At 67.0% G+C, this 23,881-nt stretch overlaps 1 protein-coding gene across 1 annotated transcript in view; it reads left to right on the top strand.

The window, feature by feature from the left end:
• Nucleotides 1-23,881, top strand: part of LOC110478830 (spectrin beta chain, non-erythrocytic 2) — a 30,789-nt gene that overhangs the window by 5,358 nt on the left and 1,550 nt on the right. The window contains exons 7-34 of the mRNA XM_085563644.1: nucleotides 138-253; nucleotides 549-661; nucleotides 1,226-1,413; nucleotides 2,034-2,151; nucleotides 2,827-2,985; nucleotides 3,360-3,662; nucleotides 3,737-3,890; nucleotides 4,319-5,576; nucleotides 6,081-6,218; nucleotides 6,822-7,578; nucleotides 7,657-7,859; nucleotides 8,081-8,171; nucleotides 8,316-8,462; nucleotides 8,922-9,185; nucleotides 10,378-10,602; nucleotides 11,467-11,556; nucleotides 12,146-12,412; nucleotides 13,166-13,296; nucleotides 13,956-14,160; nucleotides 15,026-15,400; nucleotides 16,718-16,962; nucleotides 17,952-18,090; nucleotides 18,631-18,715; nucleotides 19,408-19,604; nucleotides 21,086-21,246; nucleotides 21,393-21,471; nucleotides 21,556-21,704; nucleotides 23,065-23,238. Coding sequence (XP_085419770.1) covers nucleotides 138-253; nucleotides 549-661; nucleotides 1,226-1,413; nucleotides 2,034-2,151; nucleotides 2,827-2,985; nucleotides 3,360-3,662; nucleotides 3,737-3,890; nucleotides 4,319-5,576; nucleotides 6,081-6,218; nucleotides 6,822-7,578; nucleotides 7,657-7,859; nucleotides 8,081-8,171; nucleotides 8,316-8,462; nucleotides 8,922-9,185; nucleotides 10,378-10,602; nucleotides 11,467-11,556; nucleotides 12,146-12,412; nucleotides 13,166-13,296; nucleotides 13,956-14,160; nucleotides 15,026-15,400; nucleotides 16,718-16,962; nucleotides 17,952-18,090; nucleotides 18,631-18,715; nucleotides 19,408-19,604; nucleotides 21,086-21,246; nucleotides 21,393-21,471; nucleotides 21,556-21,704; nucleotides 23,065-23,238 — 6,531 coding nt within the window. The remainder of the gene's footprint in view (nucleotides 1-137; nucleotides 254-548; nucleotides 662-1,225; nucleotides 1,414-2,033; nucleotides 2,152-2,826; nucleotides 2,986-3,359; nucleotides 3,663-3,736; nucleotides 3,891-4,318; nucleotides 5,577-6,080; nucleotides 6,219-6,821; nucleotides 7,579-7,656; nucleotides 7,860-8,080; nucleotides 8,172-8,315; nucleotides 8,463-8,921; nucleotides 9,186-10,377; nucleotides 10,603-11,466; nucleotides 11,557-12,145; nucleotides 12,413-13,165; nucleotides 13,297-13,955; nucleotides 14,161-15,025; nucleotides 15,401-16,717; nucleotides 16,963-17,951; nucleotides 18,091-18,630; nucleotides 18,716-19,407; nucleotides 19,605-21,085; nucleotides 21,247-21,392; nucleotides 21,472-21,555; nucleotides 21,705-23,064; nucleotides 23,239-23,881) is intronic.

The following is a 23,881-nucleotide window of genomic DNA, read 5'->3' as shown; positions in this document are numbered from 1 at the left end:
TCAGCGGTCAGTGGCTGTGGGGTGCTGTGGGTCAGTGGTCAGTGGCTGTGGGTCAGTGGTCAGTGGTCAGTGGCTGTGGGTCAGTGGCTGTGGGTCAGTGGTCAGCGGTCAGTGGTCAGCGGTGCGGTCACCCCCAGGCCGGAGCTGCTGGACGTGGAGTCGCTGCGCGGAGCCAACGCCCTCCACAACCTGCAGAGCGCCTTTGCCGTGGCCGAGCGCGAGCTGGGGGTCACTCGGCTGCTGGACCCCGAGGGTGAGGGGCCGGGGGAAGAACGGGGGGTCCCTGAGTGGATTTAGGGGTGGATTTGGGGGTGGATTTGGGGGTGGATTTGGGGGTCTGACCCCCCCCCCCCCCCCCCCCGCGCCCTAGATGTGGCTGTGGAGCAGCCGGACGAGCGGTCAGTGCTGGGGGGCTGAGCGGTCAGTGCTGGGGGGCTGTGAGGGGTCAGGGGGTCTGGGGATGGATTTGGGGATGGATTTGGGGGTCTCTGGGGGAACTTTGGGGTCCCCGGGAGGGATTTGGGGGTCTGACCCTCCCTGCCCCACAGATGTGGCCGTGGAGCAGCCGGACGAGCGGTCAGTGCTGACCTACGTGGCCGCGCTCTACCATCACTTCTCCAGGATGAAGGCGCTGGCCGTGGAGGGAAAACGTGTCGGGAAGGTCCGGGGTGGACACAGGGTGGACAGATGGACACGGGATGGACAGATGGACATGGGATGGACAGATGGACACAGGGGTGGACACAGGACGGGGGGACACAGGGATGGACACACAGGTGGATGGAAAGGGGGACAGGAGGAGGAAGGGATGGACAGATGGAGAGTGGATGGCCGGACAGACGATGGACAGATGGACAGACAGATGATGGACAGATGGACCAGATGGACAGGCAGATGATGGAGAGATGGCGTTGGGGGGTGGGGACTGGGCAGAATCCGCGGGAATGGGCGGGGGGAGGGGGGGGACAGATGGGATGGACAGAGGGACGGGTGGGGGATGGACAGAGGGACGGGTGGGGGATGGACAGAGCGATGGATTGATCAGAAAGAGACAGAGAAGGAGGTGGGTGGATGGACGGGGCGAAAATGGGCAGAGGGGTGTGGGGATGGATGGACAGATGGACAACGAATGGATGGATGATGGATGGATGGATAAAAGGATGGATGTAAAACGGACGTGAGGACAGACAGACGGACAAACAGCCGTTCCCCCGTCCGTCCGCAGGTGCTGGAGGCGGCGCGCGAGGCCGAGGGCCTGGCCGGCCGCTACGAGGCGCAGGCGGCCGAGCTGCTGGGCTGGATCCAGCGCTCGCTGCTGCTCCTCACGGACCGGCGCCTGCCCCGCGGCATCCCCGGCCTGCAGGGGCAGCTCCAGGCCTTCAGCGCCTACCGCACCACCGAGAAACCCCCCCGGTGAGACCCCCGACGGGGCCGGGCTCGGGGGGCTGCCCTGAGGGGTTTGGAGGCTGCCCTGAGGGATTTGGAGGCTGCCCTGAAGGGTCTGGGGGCTGTCCAGAGGGGTCTGGGGGCTGTCCAGAGGGGTCTGGGGGCTGCCCTGAAGGGTCTGGGGGCTGTCATGAGGGGTTTGGAGGCTGCCCTGAGGGGTCTGGGGGCTGCCCTGAGGGATTTGGAGGCTGCCCTGAAGGGTCTGGGGGCTGTCCAGAGGGGTCTGGGGGCTGTCCAGAGGGGTCTGGGGGCTGCCCTGAAGGGTCTGGGGGCTGCCCTGAAGGGTCTGGAGGCTGCCCTGAAGGGTCTGGGGGCTGCCCTGAGGGGTTTGGAGGCTGCCCTGAGGGGTTTGGAGGCTGCCCTGAGGGGTCTGGGGGCTGCCCTGAGGGGTTTGGAGGCTGCCCTGAGGGGTCTGGGGGCTGCCCTGAGGGGTTTGGGGGCTGTCCAGTCGGGTTTGGGGTCCCCCCCAGTGGGTTTCAGGTTTCCTCTGAGGGGTTTTGGGGCTGCCCAGAGGCTCAGAGTGGGTTTCGGGTCCCCCCGCTGTATTCTGGGGTCCCCTCGGTGAATTTTGGGGTCCCCCCCGGCAGGTTCGAGGACAAGGGCTCCCTGGAGGTGCTGCTGTTCTCGCTCCGGAGTCGCCTCCGTGCCAACAACCAGCGGCAGTTCGTGCCCCGGGAGGGGACCCACAGCGCCGACATCAACAGGGTGACAGCCACAGGGGACATGGGGGTGACAGGGACAGGGGGACACTGGGGACTTTGGGGGTGACAGGGATGGAGGGACACTGGGGACGTTGGGGACATGGGGAGTGACAGGGACAGGGGGACACTGGGGACATGGTGGGGTCTCCACAGCGCCGACATCAACAGGGTGACAGCGACAGGGGACAAGGGGGACACAGGGATATGGGAGAGGACACAGCAATACAAGTGCCAGGTGTGCAGGTGACACAGGTGCCCCAGGTGTCATGATGCCAGGTGTGCAGGTGACACAGTTGCCCCAGGTGACACGATGCGAGGTGTGCAGGTGACACAGGTGCCAGGTGCCCCAGGTGACACGATGCCAGGTGTGCAGGTGACACAGGTGCCAGGTGCCCCAGGTGTCATGATGCCAGGTGTGCAGGTCACACAGGTGCCCCAGGTGACACGATGCCAGGTGTGCAGGTGACACAGGTGCCCCAGGTGTCATGATGCCAGGTGTGCAGGTGACACAGGTGCCCCAGGTGACACGATGCCAGGTGTGCAGGTGACACAGGTGCCCCAGGTGTCATGATGCCAGGTGTGCAGGTGACACAGGTGCCAGGTGCCCCAGGTGACACGATGCCAGGTGTGCAGGTGACACAGGTGCCAGGTGCCCCAGGTGACCGAGCCGTCCCCGCAGGCGTGGGAGCGGCTGGAGAAGGCGGAGCACGGCCGGGAGCTGGCGCTGCGCTCGGAGCTGCTCCGGCAGCAGCACCTGGAGCAGCTGGCAGCCCGGTTCCACCGCAAGGCCGCCCTCAGGGAGACCTGGCTGGGGGACAACCAGCGCCTGGTGGCACAGGTGACACCGGGACCCCCACCCAGGGACCCCTGAGACCCCCCCCAACCAACCCCCAGTCAGGGACAACCTGGTGGCACAGGTGACCCTGGAACTGCCCCCACCCCAGGGGACTTCCCCCTGTCCCCACCAGGACAATTTCAGGATGTGTCCCCACCCCTCTTTGTCACCCCTCAGCCCCTTTTTTTCTCCACCAGGACAATTCGGGGTGTCCCCGGGGTGTCCCACCCACCTTTTACCCCTTCTCCCTCCTCTCCCACCCCAGAATGATTTGGGGGGGGGAGTCCCGGGAGTGGCCCCTCCCTCACCCACCCAGAACAATTTCGGGGGGGGTCCCGGGAGTCTCCCCTCCCTCACCCCCCTTTCCCACCCCCCAGGACAATTTCGGGGGGTCCCTGGCGGGGGTCGAGGCCGCGCTGCGCAAGCACGAGGCCATCGAGAGCGACATCGCCGCCTACGGCAGCCGCGTCCGCGCCGTCACCGCCGTGGCCGCCGAGCTGGAGGCCGAGCGCTATCACGACATGGGCGGCATCGCGACGCGGCGCGACCACGTCGTGTCGCTTTGGGAAGCGCTGCGGGCGCAGGTGGCGGCGCGGCGGGAGCGGCTGCGGGCGCACCTGGAGCTGCAGCGGCTCCTGCGCGACCTGGAGCACCTGATGGGCTGGATGGAGGAGATGGAGGTGGGGAAGGGAATTTGGGGGGGGGGGTCCCACGATGGGATCCCCCCCCGTCGTGACCCCCCCGGTGTCCCCAGGTGCGGCTGCAGTCGCGGGATTTCGGGCAGCACCTGAGCCAGGTGGACGATCTGCTGCAGATCCACGCCCTGGTCGAGGGGGACGTGGCGGCCCAGGCTGAGAGGGTCCGGAGTGTGGGGGCGGCGGCCGAGCGCTTCCTCGGGGAGGGGGGCGGTGAGTGACCCCTCCCCAAAATTGAGACCCCCAAAATTGGGATCCCCGGGATGCCCTGGAATCCCCAAACCCAGAGATACCTGAATGCCAGGACCCCCACTCACCTGAGACCCCCAAAACTGGGACCTAGCAAAACCCCAAAACAGACTCCCATAAACTGGGAGCCCCAAAAACCGAGACACCCCCCCCCCCCCGCCAAACACCGAATCCCTGAACACCGGGACCTCCAAATCCCAGACCCACAGCCCTCCCAAAACGCTGCGTCTCCCAAATCCTTGACATCCCTCAATCTCAGACCCTGGGACCCACAAAAATTTGGATCCCTAAACACCGTACCCCTAAACCCTGTGGATTCCAGACCCCAGGACCCCCAAGCCGTGCGACCCCCAGACCCCCCAGCCCCGCTGACCCCCGCCCGTGCCCCCCAGGGTACCGCCCGTGCCCCCCGGAGCAGCTGCGGGCCCGCGTGGCGGCTCTGGAGCTCCGTTACCGGGGGCTGTCGGCGCTGTCGGAGCAGCGGCGGCTGCGGCTGGAGCGCTCCCGGCGCCTCTGGAAGTTCCTGTGGGACGCGGGCGAGGAGGAGGCCTGGATGCGGGAGCAGGAGCGGCTCCTGCGCTGCCCGGAGCTGGGCCGGGACCTGCCGGGGGCCCTGCGGATGCTGAGCCAGCTCGAAGCCATCCGAGGGGCGCTGGGGGGACGCGCGGGGCCGCTGCAGCAGCTGCTGGAGCGGGGCCGGGAGCTGCTGGCACAGGGAGCCCCCGACGGAGCCGCGGGATGCACGGGAGCCGCCCCTGGATCAGTGGGAGCCACCCCTGGATCAGTGGAAGCCACCCCTGGATCAGTGGGAGCCGCCCCTGGATCAGTGGAAGCCACCCCTGGATCAGTGGAAGCCGCCGCTGGCTCGACGGGATCCGCTGCCGGATCAATGGGAAGCGCAAAACCCGCGGAATCTGCTGCCGGATCCACGGCCAGATCCCCGGGACCCCCCACGGGACCCCCGGAATCCAAGAACGCGTCCCTGGGACGCGCTGCTGGACCCCCGGAATCCACCCCTGGATCCACCGAGGGACTCTCGGCACCCGCCGACGGATCCACGGAACCCCCCGAGGGACGCCCGGGCGCCGCTCCCGGCTCCCCGGACCCCGCGGCCGCCGTGTCCCGGCGGATCCGGGAGCTGGAGTCGCTCTGGGCGGCGCTGCCGGCGCTGGCCGGGGCCCGGGAGCGGCGGCTCCGCGCGGCCGCGGGGCGATTCCAGCTGGAGGCGGAGGCGGCCGAGGCCGAGGCGTGGCTGGCGGCCGCCGCCCGGCGAGTGGCGGCGCCGGAGCTCGGCCACGACGAGAGATCGGCGGGGATGCTGGAGCGGCGGCTGCGGGAGCTGCAGGACGAGCTGCGGCGGCGCGGGCCGGCGCTGGCGGCGCTGCGGGAGCAGGCGCTGCCCGGCGGTGCCGCCGACGTTCCCGACGCGGTGCCGGGGCTGGCGGAGCGGCTGGCGGAGCTGGAGCGGCGGCACCGGGAGCTGGAGGAGCGGGCGGAGCTGCGGCGCCTGGAGCTGCGGGACGCGCTGGGGCTGTTCGCGGCGCGCAGCGAGGCCGATGCCTGCGCGCTCTGGGTGGGCGAGAGGGAGCAGTGGCTGCTCTCCATGGAGATTCCCGAGCGGATCGAGGACCTGGAGGTGGTGCAGCAGCGGTGAGCGCCCGGGGCTCCTCCGTGCTGCGCAGTGGAAATCCCAGAGTTATTCCCAGAGTTATTCCCGGGAAATCTCGGAGTGCCCGCGGTCGACCCCGCTGGGATTCCCACAGGAATTCTCCCAAGAATACACAGGATCGCCCTGTTATTCCCATTTTTCCTCAGGATGTCTCCAGTATTCCCATTATTCCCGCTATTCCCAGTGTTCCCTGAGTTCCTACCTCCGCCACAACATTCCCAGTGCTCTAGGTGTTCCCATTTTCCCAGAATTTTCACTTCCAACACAGCATTCCCTGTACTCTCTGAATTCTCACCTTGTCCTGAGATATTCCCAGCACTCACAAAATCCCCTAAATTCCCACCTCCAGGGCAGTATTCCCAGGATTTGTGGCATTCCCAGGATTTGTGGCTTGCCACCTCTGGGGTGTTGCTGAGGTTTTCCCTGAATTCCCAGCTCCGGCTCAGCATTCCTGGAATTCTCGGTCATTCCCGGCGCTCCCGCAGGTTCGAGACGCTGGAGCCGGAGCTGGCGGCGCTGGCGGCGCGCGTGGCCTCCGTGGGCCGCGTCACGCAGGAGCTGCAGGGATCCGGGGACAGGAACCGGGAGAGCGCCCGGGAGACCTGGGAGCAGCTCCGGGACAGGTGGGGGCGGCCCCGGCGGGGCCATTCCGGGCAGGGATTGGGGGTGGGTCCGGGCAGGGATGGATTTTCCAGGCGCCCAGGGAAGTGTTCCAGGCAGGGATGGGTTCTCCGGGCAGTCAGGGATGCTCCAGGGACGCAGGGAGGGGTTTTCCCCGCCGGGATGCTCTTGGAAGGGTTGGATTCTCTGGGCTGGGACACTCCGGGGATGGATTCTCCGGGCTGGGACACTCCAGGGATGGATTCCCCAGACTGGGACACTCCAGGGACGGATTCTCTGGGCTGGGACGCTCCAGGGGTGGATTCTCCGGGCTGGGACACTCCATGGATGGATTTTCGGGGCTGGGACACTCCAGGGATGGATTCCCCCGGCTGGGACACTCCAGGGATGGATTCCCCGGGCTGGGACATTCCGGGGATGGATTCTCCGGGCTGGGACGCTCCAGGGATGGATTCCCCAGACTGGGACACTCCGGGGATGGATTCCCCAGACTGGGACACTCCGGGGATGGATTCCCCGGGCTGGGACACTCCAGGGATGAATTCTTTGGGCCAGATTCTCTCCCCGGGCTCTGTCCCACCGCGCCCCGATCCCGCCCGTGCCAGGTGGGAGCGGTTCCGGGCGCTGGCCGAGCGCAAGAAGGTGGCGCTGACCGCGGCGCTGAACATCCACAATTTCCGCCTGGAATGCCACGAGACGCGGGGCTGGATGCGGGAGAAGACAGCAGCGATCGAGGCCACGCGGGCGCTGGGCCGGGACCTGGCGGGGATCACGGCGCTGCAGGGGAAGCTGTCGGGGATGGGGCGCGACCTGGACGCCATCCAGGGAAAGCTGCGGGAGCTGCGGGCCGAGGCCGAGAAGCTGCAGGGGGAGCAGCCGGAGCGAGCGCCCGAGATCCGCGAGGGGCTGGCGGGGCTGGAGGCCGAGTGGGACGCGCTGCGCCGGTGCCACCGGAGCCGCGAGGAGTCCCTGGGGCAGGCGCGGCGGCTCCAGGGCTTCCTGCGGGACCTGGCGGCGCTCCAGGCCTGGCTGTCCCGCACCCGCGCGGCCGCGGGCTCCGAGGATGTCCCCGCGTCCCTGGCCGAGGCCGAGGGCTCCCTGCGGCAGCACGAGAGCCTCCGCACCGAGATCTCGCACTACGGCGCCGATTACCGGAGCGCCCGCGCCGCCGGCCGGGAGGTGACGCGGGGACAGGCGGACCCGCAGAGCCTGTCCCTGCTGCAGCGCCTGGAGGCGCTGGATGCGGACTGGGAAGAGCTGGGCCGGGTGTGGGAGAAGCGGCAGCGGCTCCTGGCCCAGGCTGTCGCCTTCCACGTGTTCCTGCGGGACGCCAAGCAGGTGGAGGGGACGCTGGGGAAGCAGGTGAGGGGATCCGGGGTGTTCTGCTGAATCCCGGGGCTCCGGTACCGTCCCGGTGCCAATCCCCGTCCTGACCCGCAGGAGCACACGCTGGCCCACACAGAGATGCCGGGCACGGTGCCGGGCGCGGAGGCGGCCGTGAGGAGGCTGGAGGAGTTCCTGGCCGCGCTGGACACCGGCACCGAGCGCGTCCGGGCGCTCACGGACACCGGGCGGAAGCTGCTGGAGGAGGGCGGCGTCCACGCAGAAAAGGTGCGGGAGACAGTGGAGTCGGTGGAAAGCAGGTGAGGGAGACCATCCCGTCCCATCCCATCCCATCCCATCCCATCCCATCCCATCCCATCCCGTCCCGTCCCGTCCCGTCCCGTCCCATCCCATCCCATCCCATCCCATCCCGTCCCGTCCCGTCCCATCCCATCCCATCCCATCCCATCCCATCCCATCCCATCCCAGTCCATCCCATCTCCTGGGAATGGGGTCTCTCACCACCCCGGCCCTGGCACAGGCACCAGAAGATCCGGGAATCGGCCCAGGAGCTGCTGGGGCGGCTGCGGGATAACTGGGAGCTGCAGAAGTTCCTGCAGGATGGGCAGGAGGTGAGGCCGGGTGGGGATTGGGATGGGATTGGGATGGGATTAGGATGGAGATGAGGGATGGATGGGGCGGAGATGAGAACTGGGCTGGGCTGGGACTGTGGGAAGGGATCCCCAGCTGTGTCCCGCTCCCGTTCCCGTTCCCAGCTGACGCTGTGGCTGAACGAGAAGCTGCCGGTGGCTCGGGACGTGTCCTACGAGGGCACACGGGACCTGCAGGGCAAGTGGCAGAAGCACCAGGCCTTCGCCGCCGAGCTCGCGGCCAACCGGGGCTGGCTGGAGGCGCTGGAGAAGGTGGGAACGGGGGAAAACGGGGGGAAAATGGGATCTGGGAAGGGGCGGCCCTTGGGAAAGGTGGGATATGGGAGGGGGGGTTGAGTCACAAAATTCCATGGGTTCAACCTCAGCAATTCTGTGATTCCATGGGTCCAGCCTCAGTGATTCCACGGTTCTGTGGGTCCAGCCCTTAATAATTCCACGATTCCATGGGTCCGGTTTCAATGACCTTGCCATTCCATGGGTCCAATCTTCACAATCCACAATTTAGTGGGTCAGCCTCAAGGATCCCACATACCATCAACAAGTCCATGATTTTTCGGGTCCAGCCATGATGGATCCACGAGTCCAGTCTCAACGATCCCACCACCCCACGTGCCCAATCTCCATAACCCCACAACTAAACGGGTCCGACCTCAACAACTCCGCAATTCCAACCTCGACATTGCCCACTCCGTGATTTTTTGGGTCCCGCAGGACGGCGAGCAGCTGGCGCGGGCGCGGCCGGCGCTGGCCGGGCAAGTGACGGCGCCCCGGCAGGAGCTGCGGGCGCTGTGGGCGCAGGTGGAGGCGGCGGCGGCCGCCAAGGGCCGGGGCTTGGCCGAGGCCGCGCGCGCCGAGAGCTGCGCCCAGGCCTGCGCCGGACTGCGCTCCTGGCTGGCCGGAGTCCGCGCCCAGCTCCGCTCCGGCCACTGCGGCCAGGACCTGACCAGCGTCGGGGTCCTGCTGACCCGGCACCAGGTCAGGGCTGGGGGCTGGGAAATGGCAACGGGGGGAAGGTTTGGGGTGAAGGTTTGGGGTGAGGGGTTCAGGTACGGGTTTGGGGGGTGGGTTTTGGGTGGGTCTGGGATGAGGGTTTGGGATGACCAGGTTTTGGGGTGAAGGTTTAGGGTGTAGAGTTTGGGGTGTTCAGGTTTTGGGTGCAGGATTTGGGTTTGGGTTTTGGGGTTTGGATTTTTGGGTGCAGGTTTGTGATGCAGGATTTGGGTTTGAGTTTTGGGGTTCAGGTTTTTGGGTGCAGGTTTTGGGATGCAGGATTTCCGTTTGGGTTTTGGGATTTGGGTTTTTGGGTGCAGGTTTTGGGATGCAGGATTTCCGTTTGGGTTTTGGGGTTTGGGTTTTTGAGTGCAGGTTTGTGATGCAGGATTTCCGTTTGGATTTTGGGGTTGGGGTTTTTGAGTGCAGGTTTGTGATGCAGGATTTGGGTTTGAGTTATGGCGTTCAGGTTTTTGGGTGCAGGTTTTGGGATGCAGGATTTCCGTTTGGGTTTTGGGGTTTGGGTTTTTGGGTGCAGGTTTGTGATGCAGGATTTAGGTTCTGGTTTTGGGGTTTGGATTTTTGGGTGCAGGTTTGTGATGCAGGATTTAGGTTCTGGTTTTGGGGTTTGGATTTTTGGGTGCAGGTTTGTGATGCAGGATTTGGCTGCGGGTTTTGGGGCTGGGGATTTTGGATGCAGGTTTTGGGATGCAGATTTGGGGGTACAGGCTTTGAGTGCAGGTTCTGGGGTTCAGGTTTTGAGGGTGCGTGTCTGCCACGCAGGATTTGGCTGCGGGTTTTAGGGTTCAGGTTTTGGGGGCGTGAGTTTTAGGGTTCATGTTTTGGGATGCAGATTTTGGGGGGGGTCCCTGGGGGTCCCTGACCCCCCACACCCCCGCAGCTGCTGGAGACGCAGGCGGCGCTGCGGGAGCAGGAGGTGGGGGCCCTTTGGGGTGCAGATTTTGGGGTCCCTGACCCCCCACACCCCTGCAGCTGCTGGAGACGCAGGCGGCGCTGCGGGAGCAGGAGGTGGGGGCCCTTTGGGGTGCAGATTTTGGGGTCCCTGACCCCCCACACCCCTGCAGCTGCTGGAGACGCAGGCGGCGCTGCGGGAGCAGGAGGTGGGGGCCCTTTGGGGTGCAGATTTTGGGGTCCCTGACCCCCCGCACCCCCGCAGCTGCTGGAGACGCAGGCGGCGCTGCGGGAGCAGGAGGTGGGGGCTCTGCGGGCGCAGGCCGGGGGGCTCAGCCCGGGGCACCCCCGGAGCGCGGGGGTGCAGGAGCAGGTGCGGGAGCTGGAGCAGCAGTTCCGGGAGCTGCGGGAGCCGCTGCGGGAGCGCGGCCGGAGCCTCGCGGCCGCCAGGGAGCTGCACCAGTTCCGCAGGGACCTGGAGGACGAGCTCGTGAGTGGGGGGAGCCCCCCGGGGCTGCCACTGACCCCTGGGGTCCCTGGGTCCCCCCGTGCCTGACACCCCATTTCTGATCCTGAATCCCAGACCCCAAATCTCTGACCCACACCCCATTCCTGATCCCGAATCCCGGACCCCAAATCTCTGACCCACACCCCATTCCTGATCCCGAATCCCAGACCCCAAATCTCTGACCCACACCCCATTCCTGATCCCAAATCTCTGACCCCAAATCTCTGACCCCACCCATTCCTGACCCTGAATCTCTGACCCCAAATCTCTGACCCGTCCCCATTCCCGATCCCAAATCCTTAATCCCAAATCTCTGACTCCCCCAATTCCTGACCCCGAATCTCTGACCCCCCTCCCCATTCCTGATCCCAAATCCCTGACCCCAAATCTCTGACCTCACCCATTCCTGACCCTGAATCTCTGACCCCAAATCTCTGACCCGTCCCCATTCCCGATCCCAAATCCTTAATCCCAAATCTCTGACTCCCCCAATTCCTGACCCCGAATCTCTGACCACCCCAGTTCCTGATCCCAAATACCTGGCCCCAAATCTCTGACCCCCACCCCATTCCTCATCCTGAATCCTGGACCCCCCCACCCAAATCCTGGTCAGTCTCCACCAGCCCCGACCCCTCCCAGGGTCTCTGAACCCCAAATTCTGCCCCCCATGGCTCTTCCCGACCCCCAGTCCTTGAGTCCTCCCCATCCCTGTCCCCGCAGTGACCCGGCCCCCGGTGACCCCCAGTGACCCCGATGTCCCCAGTGTCCCCCATGTCCCCAATGTCCATGATGTCCTCAATGACCCCGATGTCCCCCTGTGTCCCCCATGTCCCCCCGTGTCCCCAGCTGTGGGTGCAGGAGCGCCAGGCCCTGGCCATGTCCACGGACCACGGCAAGGACCTGCCCTCGGTGCAGCTGCTGCTGCAGAAGAACGAGGTGGGTCAGAGGGTCCCCAGGTGTCCCCCTGTGTCCCCTGGGACCCCCAGCACTTACTCCATGACCCCCACAGACCCCTCCCCACCTGCGAGATCCCATAGATTCCCCCCTCCAAGTTTTCTGGCTCAACCCCCAGCACCCCCATAGATCCCCACTGCCTCCTCAGATTCCCCCATTGACCCCTAGAGCCCCTTAAACCCCCCCTTGACCCCACCATGAACCCATAAACTCCCCCATAGACCCCAGGCCCCCCAATTTTCCCCATAAACCCCCATGCAGACCCACTAGACCCCCCCTAATTTCCCCCATAAACCCCTCCATGGACCCATAAACCCCCATAAGCCCCCCCAGACCCCTCAATTTTCCCCATAAACCCCCCAACAGACCCACTAGACCCCCTTAACTTCTCTTATAGACCCCCCGATGGACCAATAAACTCCCCCAGACCCCCCGATTTTCCCCACAAATCCCTCCATGGACCCATAAACGCCCCCAGACCCCACAATTTCCCCCATAGACCCCCCCCCGGACTGATAAACCCCCCCAGTTCCCCCCCCAGAGCCCCCCCTGACTCCCCCCGACCCCGCAGACGCTGCAGAAGGAGCTGCAGGGCCGCGAGCGCCGGGTGATGGAGCTGCTGGAGCGGGGGCTGCCCGGGCCGGGGGTGCCCGGGGGGGTCCCCGGGGGGGTCCCGGTGCTGCGGGAGGCCTGGCGGGAGCTGCGGGCGCAGGCGGCGCGGAGGCAGCGGCGCCTGGAGGCCGCCCTGGCCGCCCAGCGCTTCCTGCGCGACGCCGCGGCCGCCGAGGCCTGGCTGGGCGAGCGCGAGCTGCACATGCTGGCCCAGGACAAGGCCAAGGTGGGCACAGGGCCGGGACCCCCGCCCCGGGGACAGCAGAGTCACCCCCGCTTCGGTGGGGGGGAGGGGAGGGAGGGGTTCCAGGGGGGCAGGGAGCGTGAGAGGGGGGCAGGGGGGATGTGGGGAGGGGTCTATGGGGGGTCTGTGATGGGTTCAGGGGGATTGGGAAGGGGTTTTGGAGTCTTTGGGGGGTCTGGGGGGGTCCATGGGGGGGTCAGAGGGGGGGCAGGGAATATGAGAGGGGGCAGGGGGGATGTGGGGAGGGGTTTGGGGGGTCTATGGGGCGTCTGTGATGGGTTCAGGGGGATTGGGAAGGGGTTTTGGAGTCTGGGGGGGTCCATGGGGGGATAAGGAGTGTGAGAGGGGGGCAGGGGGGATGTGGGGAGGGGTCTATGGGGGGTCTGTGATGGGTTCAGGGGGATTGGGAAGGGTTTTTGGGGCGTTTGGGAGGTCTGGGGGGGTCCATGGGGTGACAGGGAGTGTGAGAGGGGGGCAGGGGGGATGTGGGGAGGGGTCTGTGGGGGTCAGAGGGGGAGCTGAGTGGTCTGTGAGGGGTCTCTGTGGGTTCTTTATGGGGTCTCTGGGGGTCTGGGGGATCTGTGGGGTCTCTGGGGGGCTATAGGGGATCTCTGGGGGCCAGGGAGGGTCAGAGGGGATTTGTGGGGGGGTCTGTGGGGCTCTGGAGCACCCAAAGGAGCAACTGGGGGGTCTCTGGGGGTGGGGACACCCCCGTGACGGCCGCGGTGTCCCCAGGACGAGCCGGGCGCCCAGGCCATGCTGAGCCGGCACCTGGGGCTGGAGCAGGAGCTGCGCGACTACGGCGGCACCGTGGAGCTGCTGGCCGAGCAGGGCCGGGCCATGGCGGCCAGCGGCCACCCCGACGGGTGGGGACACGCTGGGGACACGCTGGGGACACCCTGGGGACACCCTGGGGACACCCTAGCCGCTGCGTGCACGGCCAGCATGTCCCCTGTCAGCTCTGTCCCAGTGCTCGCTGTGCCCTGAGGTCCCTGTGTCCCCTGAGGTCCCTGTGTCCCATTGCCAGGTCCTCCAATGTCCCCAATGTCCCCATGACCCCTGACACCTCTGTCCCCGTGTCCCTTGGGTGACACCGCAGCTCCCGGGTGACACTGCTGTCCCTTGGGTGACATCACTGTCCCCATGTCCCTTGGGTGACACCACAGCTCTCTGGGTGACACCCCTGTCCCTTGGGTGACACCGCAGACCCCGGGTGACACCCCTGTCCCCTGGGTGACACCCCTGTCCCCTGGGTGACACCGCTGTCCCCTGTCCCTTGGGTGACACCACAGCTCCCTGGGTGACACCCCTGTCCCTTGGGTGACACCCCTGTCCCTTGGGTGACACTGCTGTCCCCATGTCCCTTGGGTGACACCACTGTCCCTTGGGTGACACCGCTGTCCCTTGGGTGACACCGCTGTCCCCTGTCCCTTGGGTGACACCGCAGACCCCGGGTGACATCACTGTCCCCTGTCCCCTGGGTGACACCCCTGTCCCCTGGGTGACACCGCTGTCCCCCGTGCAGCGAGCGGCTCCGTGCCCGCGCCGCGCAGCTGCAGCGTCTCTACGCGGGGCTGTGCCACCTGGCCGAGGAGCGCAGGGCCACCCTGCAGGGCCACCACCGGCTGTGCCAGCTGCGCCGCGACCTCGACGACCTGGAGCAGTGGATCTCGGAGCGAGAGGTGGTGGCGGCGTCCCGGGAGCTGGGGCAGGACTTCGAGCACGTCACGGTGAGGGGACACGGTGGGGACACGGGCACTGTGACACTGAGGGGACACTGAGGGGACACGGGGGGACACAGGCACTGTGACACTGAGGGGACACTGAGGGGACACGGGGGGACACAGGCACTGTGACACTGAGGGGACACGGGGGGACACGGGCACTGTGACACTGAGGATTCCCTGTGTCACCTCAGTGCCAGGTGACCCTGCTGACCCCCGACCCCTGTCCCCCTGTCCCATGTCCCCTGTCCCCTGTCCCCCTGACCCTTCCCGTGTCCCCCTGTCCTGCTGACCCCTGTCCCATGTCCCTGTCCCCCTGTCCTGTATCCCCCTGACCCCGTCCCGTGTCCCCCTGTCCTCTGTCCCCGTGACCCCTGTCCCCTGACCCTGTCCCATGTCCCCCTGTCCCATTTCCCCCGTCCCTGTCCCCTGTCCCTCTGTCCCCCTGACCCCATCCCGTGTCCCCCTGTCCCTGTCCAATGTCCCCCTGTCCCCCTGTCCCATTTCCCCCTGTCCTTGTCCCATGTCCCCCTGTTCCCCTGACCCCATCCCGTGTCCCCCTGTCCCTGTCCCTGTCCCGTGTCCCCCTGTCCCTGTCCCCCTGTCCCCTGTCCCGGTGTCTCCCTGTCCCGTGTCCCCCTGTCCCTGTCCCCTGTCCCCGTGTCCCCCTGTCCCTCTGTCCCCCTGTCCCCCATCCCCCTGACCCTGTCCTGTGTCCCTCTGTCCCTGTCCCTCTGTCCCCCTGTCCCTCTGTCCCCCTGTCCCCCGTCCCCCTGACCCTGTCCTGTGTCCCTCTGTCCCTGTCCCTCTGTCCCCCTGTCCCCCTGTCCCCCTGTCCCCCGTGCCCCTGACCCTCCCCGCGTCCCCGCAGCTGCTCCGGGACAAGTTCCGCGAGTTCTCCCGGGACACGGGCGGGCTGGGCCAGGAGCGGGTGGACGCGGCCAACGCGGCGGCGGCGGCGCTGATCTCCGGGGGCCACCCCGAGCGCGCGGCCGTGGCGCAGTGGCAGGCGGCGCTGAACGAGGCCTGGGCCGAGCTGCTGGAGCTGGTGGCCACGCGGGCGCAGGAGCTGGCGGCCGCGCACGACCTGCAGCGCTTCCGCCGCGACGCGCGCCAGGTGCTGGCGCAGCTCCGCGCCAAGGCCCGGCAGCTGCCCGAGGAGCTGGGGCGCGACCTGCGCGCGGCCGAGGGGCTGGAGAGGCAGCACCGCGCCTTCGAGCACGACGTGCAGGCCCTGAGCGCGCAGGTGAGGGCACGGGGACGGGCGAGGGGCACGTGAGGGGCACGCTGTGCTGCAGGAGGTGGCTGGGAGTGGGGTATGTCACCTGTCCCGTGTCACAGCTGTCCCGTGTCACACCTGTCACACCTGTGCCATGTCACACCTATGCCATGTCACACCTGTTTCATGTCCCACCTGTCCCCAGGTGACGGCCGTGCAGGAGGCCGCGGGCCGGCTGTCACACCTGTGCCATGTCACACCTGTCACACCTGTCCCATGTCCCATGTCACACCTGTCCCATGTCCCACCTGTGCCATGTCACACCTGTCACACCTGTGCCATGTCACACCTGTCCCCAGGTGACGGCCGTGCAGGAGGCCGCGGGCCGGCTGTCACACCTGTGCCATGTCACACCTGTCACACCTGTTTCATGTCCCACCTGTCCCCAGGTGACGGCCGTGCAGGAGGCTGCGGGCCGGCTGTCACACCTGTGCCATGTCACACCTGTCACACCTGTTTCATGTCCCACCTGTCCCCAGGTGACGGCCGTGCAGGAGGCTGCAGGCCACCTGTCACACCTATGCCATGTCACACCTGTCTCATGTCCCACCTGTCCCCAGGTGACGGCCGTGCAGGAGGCCGCGGGCCAGCTGTCACACCTGTGCCATGTCACACCTGTGCCATGTCACACCTGTCACACCTGTGCCATGTCACACCTGTCACACCTGTCCCATGTCCCACCTGTGCCATGTCCCCCCCAGGTGACGGCCGTGCAGGAGGCCGCGGGCCGGCTGTCACACCTGTGCCATGTCACACCTGTCACACCTGTTTCATGTCCCACCTGTCCCCAGGTGATGGCCGTACAGGAGGCTGCGGGCCGGCTGTCACACCTGTGCCATGTCCCACCTGTGCCATGTCCCACCTGTCCCATGTCACACCTATGCCATGTCCCACCTGTTTCATGTCCCACCTGTCCCCAGGTGACGGCCGTGCAGGAGGCTGCGGGCCGGCTGTCACACCTGTGCCATGTCACACCTGTCACACCTGTCCCATGTCCCATGTCACACCTGTCCCATGTCCCACCTGTGCCATGTCACACCTGTCACACCTGTGCCATGTCCCACCTGTCCCCAGGTGACGGCTGTGCAGGAGGCCGCGGGCCGGCTGTCACACCTGTGCCATGTCACACCTGTGCCATGTCACACCTGTCACACCTGTGCCATGTCCCACCTGTCCCCAGGTGACGGCCGTGCAGGAGGCCGCGGGCCGGCTGTCACACCTGTGCCATGTCACACCTGTCCCATGTCCCATGTCCCACCTGTGCCATGTCCCACCTGTCCCCAGGTGACGGCCGTGCAGGAGGCCGCGGGCCGGCTGGCCGCGGCGTACGCGGGCCCGCGGGCCGAGGAGCTGCGGGCGCAGGAGGGCGCGGTGGCCGCGGCCTGGGCCGAGCTCCGCGGGCGCTGCCAGCGCCGGCGCCGCCTGCTCGGGGACAGCGTGGAGCAGTTCCGGTTCCTGCGCGCCGCCCGCGACCTGCGCCTCTGGATGGACGGCGTGCACCTGCAGCTGCAGGCCCGCGAGAGGCCCAGGTGGCACCGGGGACAGCCTGGGGACACCAGGGACACCCTGGGGACACTGTGGGGACACCCTGGGGACACTCTGGGGACACCGTGGGGACACCAGGGACACCCTGGGGACACCAGGGACACTGTGGGGACACCCTGGGGACACCAGGGACACCCTGGGGACACCCTGGGGATACCGTGGGGACACCAGGGACACTGTGGAGACACCAGGGACACCCTGGGGACACCCTGGGGACACCAGGGACACTGTGGGGACACTGTGGGGACACCCTGGGGACACCAGGGACACTGTGGGGACACCAGGGACACTGTGGGGACACCCTGGGGACACCAGGGACACCCTGGGGACACCAGGGACACTGTGGGGACACCCTGGGGACACCCTGGGGACACCAGGGACACTGTGGGGACACCAGGGACACCCTGGGGACACCATGGGGACGCCCTGGGAACATCGTGGGGACACCAGGGACACTGTGGGGACACCCTGGGGACACCAGGGACACTGTGGGGACACCAGGGACACCCTGGGGACACCCTGGGGACACCGTGGGGACAGGGGGACACCATGGGGACACCCTAGGGACACCAGGGACGCCCTGGGGACACCCTGGGGACACCAGGGATGCCCTGGGGACACCGTGGGGACACCGTGGGGACACCCTGGGGATGGGGGGACACTGTGGGGACAGGGAGGGACATGAGGACATCACGGGGACACTCTGGGGACACAGGGACACTGCAGGGACACTGTGGGGACACGGGGACATGCAGGGACATGAGGACACACATGGGGACAGCCCCGGGGACATGGGGACAGCCCTGGGGACACAAGGACAGCCCTGGGGACACTGCAGTGATCCCAGCACGGGGCTGTGACCGCGGCCACCCTGGTGGCCCAGCCCTGCCCGCTGTGCCCAGGCTGAGCCGGGGTGTCCCCGCGGTGACGCCGGTGTCCCCGCGGTGACACCGGTGTCCCTGTCCCCTGGCAGGGATGTCACCGCGGCCGAGCTGCTGATCCAGCAGCACCAGGGGCTGCGGGCGGAGCTGGAGGCGCGCGAGGGCTCCTTCGGGGCCTGCGTGGCCGCGGCCACGGCGCTGCTGCAGCGCGGCCACCACGAGGCCGACAAGGTGGGACGCGGCTGTCACCCTGTCACCCTGTCACCGTGTCACCCTGTCACCTTGTCACTGTGTCACCGTGTCGCCCTGTCACCCTGTCACCCTGTCACCCTGTCACCGTGTCGCCCTGTCACCCTGTCACCCTGTCACTGTGTCACCGTGTCACTCTGTCACCTTGTCACCGTGTCACCCTGTCCCTGTGTCACCCTGTCCCTGTGTCACCCTGTCACCCTGTCCCTGTGTCACCCTGTCCCTGTGTCACCCTGTCCCTGCCTCCTCATCCCCGCCTCTCCAGCCTTGTCACTGTCCCCAAGTCCCCAGCCCCACATCCCTCGTCCAAATCCCCATCTCCACGGTGCTGTCCCCATCCCTTGTCCCCTCGTGTCCCTGTCACCGTCCCTGTGTCCCGATCCCACCCCTGTATCTCTGTCCCCGTGTCCTTGTCCCCATCCTGTCCCCGAGCTTGTCCCCTTGTTCTTGTCCCTGCCTCAATCAGCGTGTCCCCATCTTTGTCCCCACCCCTGTCCCCTGTCCCCATCCCTGTCCCCCCAGCTGTCCCAGGAGCTGGCCGAGCTCCAGGAGCGCCGCAGGGACATCGGGGAGCGCTGGCAGGACAAGCTGGAGTGGCTGCAGACTGGTGAGGACTGGGAGGGTCCCCCGTGTCCCCTCTGTGTCCCCCGTGTCCCCTCTCAGTGCCCAGGAGTGGCCCCAGGGTGGCTCTGGGGTGTCCCAGGGGTGTCCCAGGGGTGGCTCAGGGGTGCCCCGGGGGTGTCCCTGTACCCTGTGTCCCCTCTCAGTGCCCAAGGCTGCCCCAGGGATGCCCCAGGGGTGTCCCCGTGCCCCCGGTGACAGTCCCCATGCCCCAGTGCTGGAGGTGCCCCATGTCCCCTCTCAGTGCCCAGGAGTGGCCCCAGGGTGGCTCTGGGGTGACCCAGGGGTGTCCCAGGGGTGTCCCTGTACCCCGTGTCCCCTCTCAGTGCCCAGGGGTGTCCCAGGGGTGTCCCAGGGGTATCCCAGGGGTGTCCCTGTACCCTGTGTCCCCTCTCAGTGCCTGGAGTGGCCCCAGGGTGGCTCTGGGGTGTCCCAGGGGTGGCTCAGGGGTGCCCCGGGGGTGTCCCTGTACCCTGTGTCCCCTCTCAGTGCCCAAGGGTGCCCCAGGGGTGTCCCCGTGCCCCCAGTGACAGTCCCCATGCCCCAGTGCTGGAGGTGCCCCGTGTCCCCTCTCAGTGCCCAGGGGTGTCCCATGGGTGTCCCAGGGGTGTCCCAGGAGTGGCCCAGGGGTGTCCCAGGGGTGTCCCCGTGCCCCCGCTGACAGCCCCCGTGCCCCAGTGCTGGAGGTGCTGGTGTTCGGGCGCGACGCGGCCACGGCCGAGGCGTGGCTGGCCAGCCGGGAGCCGCTGGCCCGCGCCCCCGAGCTGGGCTCCAGCCTGGCCGAGGCCGAGACCCTCCTCAAGCGGCACCAGAGCTTCCAGAAGGCCGCGGCCGCCTGGGACGAGAGATTCGCTGCCCTGGGCCGGCTGACCACGGTGGGGACACGGGGGGACGGGGGGGGACACGGGGGGATGGGGAGGTGGGGACATGGGGGGATGTGGGGGGACGTGGGGGACATGGGGACATTGCGGGACATGGGGGACGGGGGGGAAATGGGGACATAGGGACACTGGGGAACACGGGGGTACACGGGGGGATGGGGAGATGGGGACATGGGGGGATGTGGGGGGACAGGGGGACAGGGGGAAATGGGGACATGGGGGGACATGGGGGGATGGGGAGATGGGGACATGGGGGGGATGTGGGGGGACAGGGGGGACGTGGGGGAAATGGGGACATGGGGGGACGTAGCGGACATGGGGACATTGGGGGACATGGAGGACATGGGGAGAAATGGGGAAATGGGGGGACAGGGGGACAGGGGGAAATGGGGACATGGGGGGATGTAGGGGACATGGGGACACTGGGGGACATGGGGGGACATGGGGGGACACGGGGGGATGGGGAGATGGGGACATGGGGGGATGTGGGGGGACAGGGGGGAAATGGGGACATTGGGGGACATGGGGGACGGGGGGGAAATGGGGACATAGGGACACTGGGGAACACGGGGGGACATGGGGACATTGGGGGACATGGAGGACACGGGGGGACATGGGGGGACATGGGGACATTGGGGGACATGGGGAGAAATGGGGAAATGGGGGGACATGGGGAAATGGGGGGACATGGGGGGACGTGGGGGAAATGGGGACATTGGGACACTGGGGGACATGGAGAACACGGGGGGACATGGGGGGACATGGGGGGGATGGGGAGAAATGGGGAAATGGGGGGACAGGGGGACAGGGGGAAATGGGGGGACATGGGGGACAGGGGGGAAATGGGGACATAGGGACACTGGGGGACACAGGGGGACATGGGGGGACACGGGGGGATGGGGACATGGGGACATTGGGGGGATGTGGGGGGACGTGGGGGGAAATGGGGACATGGGGGGATGTGGGGGGGATGTGGGGGGATGTGGGGAAATGGGGGGACAGGGGGACACGGAGGAAATGCGGGGACACGGAGGGACGGGGGGACATGGGGGGATGTAGAGGAAAATGGGGACATGGGGGACGCAGGGGGACAGGGGAACATGGGAATAAGGGGGGGACATGGGGACATGGGGGGGACACAGGAGAAATGCGGGGACAGGGGGGACATAGGGACATGGAGGGATGGGGGGACATGGGGAGAAATGGGGAGAGGGACATGGGGACATCGGGGGGACGCGGGGGGATGTGGGGATGAGGCTATGGGGGGGAAATGGGGGGGGAGCAATGGGGGGACATGGGGAGGAGAAATGGGGGCACAGGGGACGTGGCAAGGACAAGGGGAGGGGGGACACCCCCCCCAGCGTGTGTGGGGGGCTGAGGGTCCCTGTGTGACCCCCCTGCCCTCGGGGGGTCCCCACGGGCTCCCTGTGTCCCCCCCCATCACCGGGGTGTCCCTGACCCCCCGACCCCCCCAGCTGGAGGAGAAGGAGCGGCGGCGGCGGCAGGAGGAGGAGGAGGAGGAGGCGAGGAAGCTGCAGCCCCCCGAGCCCCCCCCGGCGCAGGCCGAAGTCGGGGGGACCCCCCCGGTGGTGCCCCCCCAGAGCCAGGATGGGGGAGGGGGCGGGGAGGGGCAGAGGTGAGGGGGGGGGGGATTTTGGGGGGGCATAGAGGGGTTGGGAGACCCCCAGGTTTGGGGGCGTTGGGGGGACACCCTCGTCAGGGGGGATATGGGGGGGGTCTGGGGGTGACCGGGGGGTGTCCCCTGTGTCCCCACCCCCCCAGGGCCTCCCCCACCCCCCAGAGCCGCCCGCCGGAGCCCCCCGCCCTCAACGGGATCCGCCCCGACGGCGCCGCGGGCCAGGTAACCCCCCCCGACCCCCCAGATCCGGGGGGACACCCCCGGGCCCCTCGGCGGGACCCCCCTCAGCCCCGTCCCCCTCCCCAGGTCCCCAGAGGGGCGCAGGAGGGGGGGCCCGGCCCGGGGGGAGGGGCGGCCACGCTGCCCCCCCGCGCCCCCCCCCAGCCCGAGACCCTCGAGGGGACCCTGAGCCGGAAACAGGAGCTGGAGGCGGCCGGGAAGAGAGCGGCCAACAGGTCAGGGGACAGCGGGGACACACCTGGGGACACACCTGGGACAGCTGGGGACACCTGGGGACACAGCCTGGCCTTGGGGACAGCCTGGGGACACCTGGGGACAGCTCTGGGGACACCTGGGGACACACCTGGGACAGCTGGGGACACCTGGGACAGCTGGGGACACACCTGGGAACAGCTGGGGACACACCTGGGACAGCCTGGGGACACCTGGGACAGCTGGGGACACACCTGGGAACAGCTGGGGACACACCTGGGACAGCCTAGGGACACGGCCTGGCCTTGGGGACACACCTGGGGATAGCCTGGGTACAGCCTGGGGACAGCCTGGGGACAGCCTAGGAACACCTGGGGACACAGCCTGGCCTTGGGGACAGCCTGGGGACACCTGGGGACACCTGGGGACACCTGGGGACACACCTGGGACAGCTGGGGACACCTGGGAACAGCTGGGGACACACCTGGGACAGCTGGGGACACCTGGGGACACAGCCTGGCCTTGGGGACAGCCTGGGGACAGCTGGGGACACACCTGGGGACACCTGGGGACACACCTGGGAACAGCTGGGGACACACCTGGGACAGCCTAGGGACACGGCCTGGACTTGAGGACACACCTGGGGACACACCTGGGACAGCCTAGGGACACCTGGGGACATGGCCTGGCCTTGGGGACACACCTGGGGACAGCTGGGGACACACCTGGGACAGCCTAGGGACACCTGGGGACACGGCCTGGCCTTGGGGACACACCTGGGGATATCCTGGGGACACCTGGGGACAGCCTGGGGACATGGCCTGGCCTTGGGGACACCTTGGGGATACCCTGGGGACACGGCCCAGCATGCCCCAAGATTTGGGGAGGGGGCACCCAAATTCATCCCGTCCCTCCTCCCCCCCCATTTTGGGGGCTTTCCCTCTTCTCCTTTAGTCTGGGGGCCTTTTTTGGGACCCCCCCCACCATTTTGGGCGGGGTTCAGGTTTAATTTGGAGGTGGCTCCCTTGGATTTTGGGTGGTTTTTCTGTCATTTTGGAGGATTTTCTCTCATTATGGAAGATTTTCTTTAACTTTGGGCAGATTCCTCCTCTTTTTGTTCCCCTTTTCCTTTTTGGGGGTGGGATCTCATTTCAACACCCCCTCCCCGATTTTGGGGATCACTCCCATTAATCTGGGGTGGGGGGGGGTCCCTTGAGTCAATCTCTGCCAAACAAACCCAAAAACCTCATTTTTCTACCAAAAATCCACATTTTCATTGCCCCCCTGCAGCATTTTGGGGACCCCCGCCCCAAATGAGTTTCTGGGGGATGGGGGCTGTGCGCTGGGGGGGTGGGGGTCCCCTGAACCCCCCCTGCCCCCCAGGTCCTGGCAGAGCCTGTACTGCGTGCTGCGGGGGGGGGTCCTGAGCGTGTTCAAGGACGCGCGGGGGGCGGGCGCGGGGGTCCCGTGGCACGGCGAGCCCCCCGCCCCCCTGCGCGGCGCCCGCTGCCAGCCGGCCACCGCCTACCGCAAACGCAAACACGTCTTCAGGCTGGGGTACGGGGGACTGGGGGGCACGGGGGAGAGTGGGGGAAATGGGGGAATTGGGGATCAATGTGGGGAAATGGGGGGGGAATGGGGGGAATTGAGGGGGGAGAATGGGGGGGAAATTGGGGGAGAATGTGGGGAGAAATGGGGGGAAATGGGGGGAGAATGGGGGGAATTGAGGGGGGAGAATGGGGGGAAATGGGGGGAGAATGGGGGGAATTGAGGGGGGAGAATGGGGGGAAATTGGGGATAAATGTGGGGAAATGGGGGGGAAAATGGGGGGAGAATGGGGGGAATTGAGGGGGGAGAATGGGGGGGAAATGGGGGGAAATTGGGGGAAAATTGGGGGAGAATGGGGGATAAATGGGGGGAGAATGGGGGGGAATGGGGGAAATTGGGGAATAAATGGGGGAAGAATGGGGGGAAATTGGGGGAAAATGGGGGGAGAACTGGGGGGAAAATGGGGGGAAATTGGGGGGAGAATAGGGGGGATATTGGGGGGGAATGGGGGATATATGGGGAGAAATTGGGGGAGAATGGAGGAAAATGGGGAGAGAATGGGGGAAAATGGGGGAAATTAGGGGAAAATTGGGGGAGAATGGGGGAAAATGGGGGGAAATGGGGAGAGAATGGGGGGAAATGGGGGAAATTA

Source organism: Lonchura striata, chromosome 31, assembly GCF_050655825.1.
Source record: "Lonchura striata isolate lonStrDom1 chromosome 31, ASM5065582v1, whole genome shotgun sequence".
NCBI classification, from domain to species: domain Eukaryota; kingdom Metazoa; phylum Chordata; class Aves; order Passeriformes; family Estrildidae; genus Lonchura; species Lonchura striata.
This window is presented reverse-complemented; position numbering and strand designations above follow the sequence as displayed.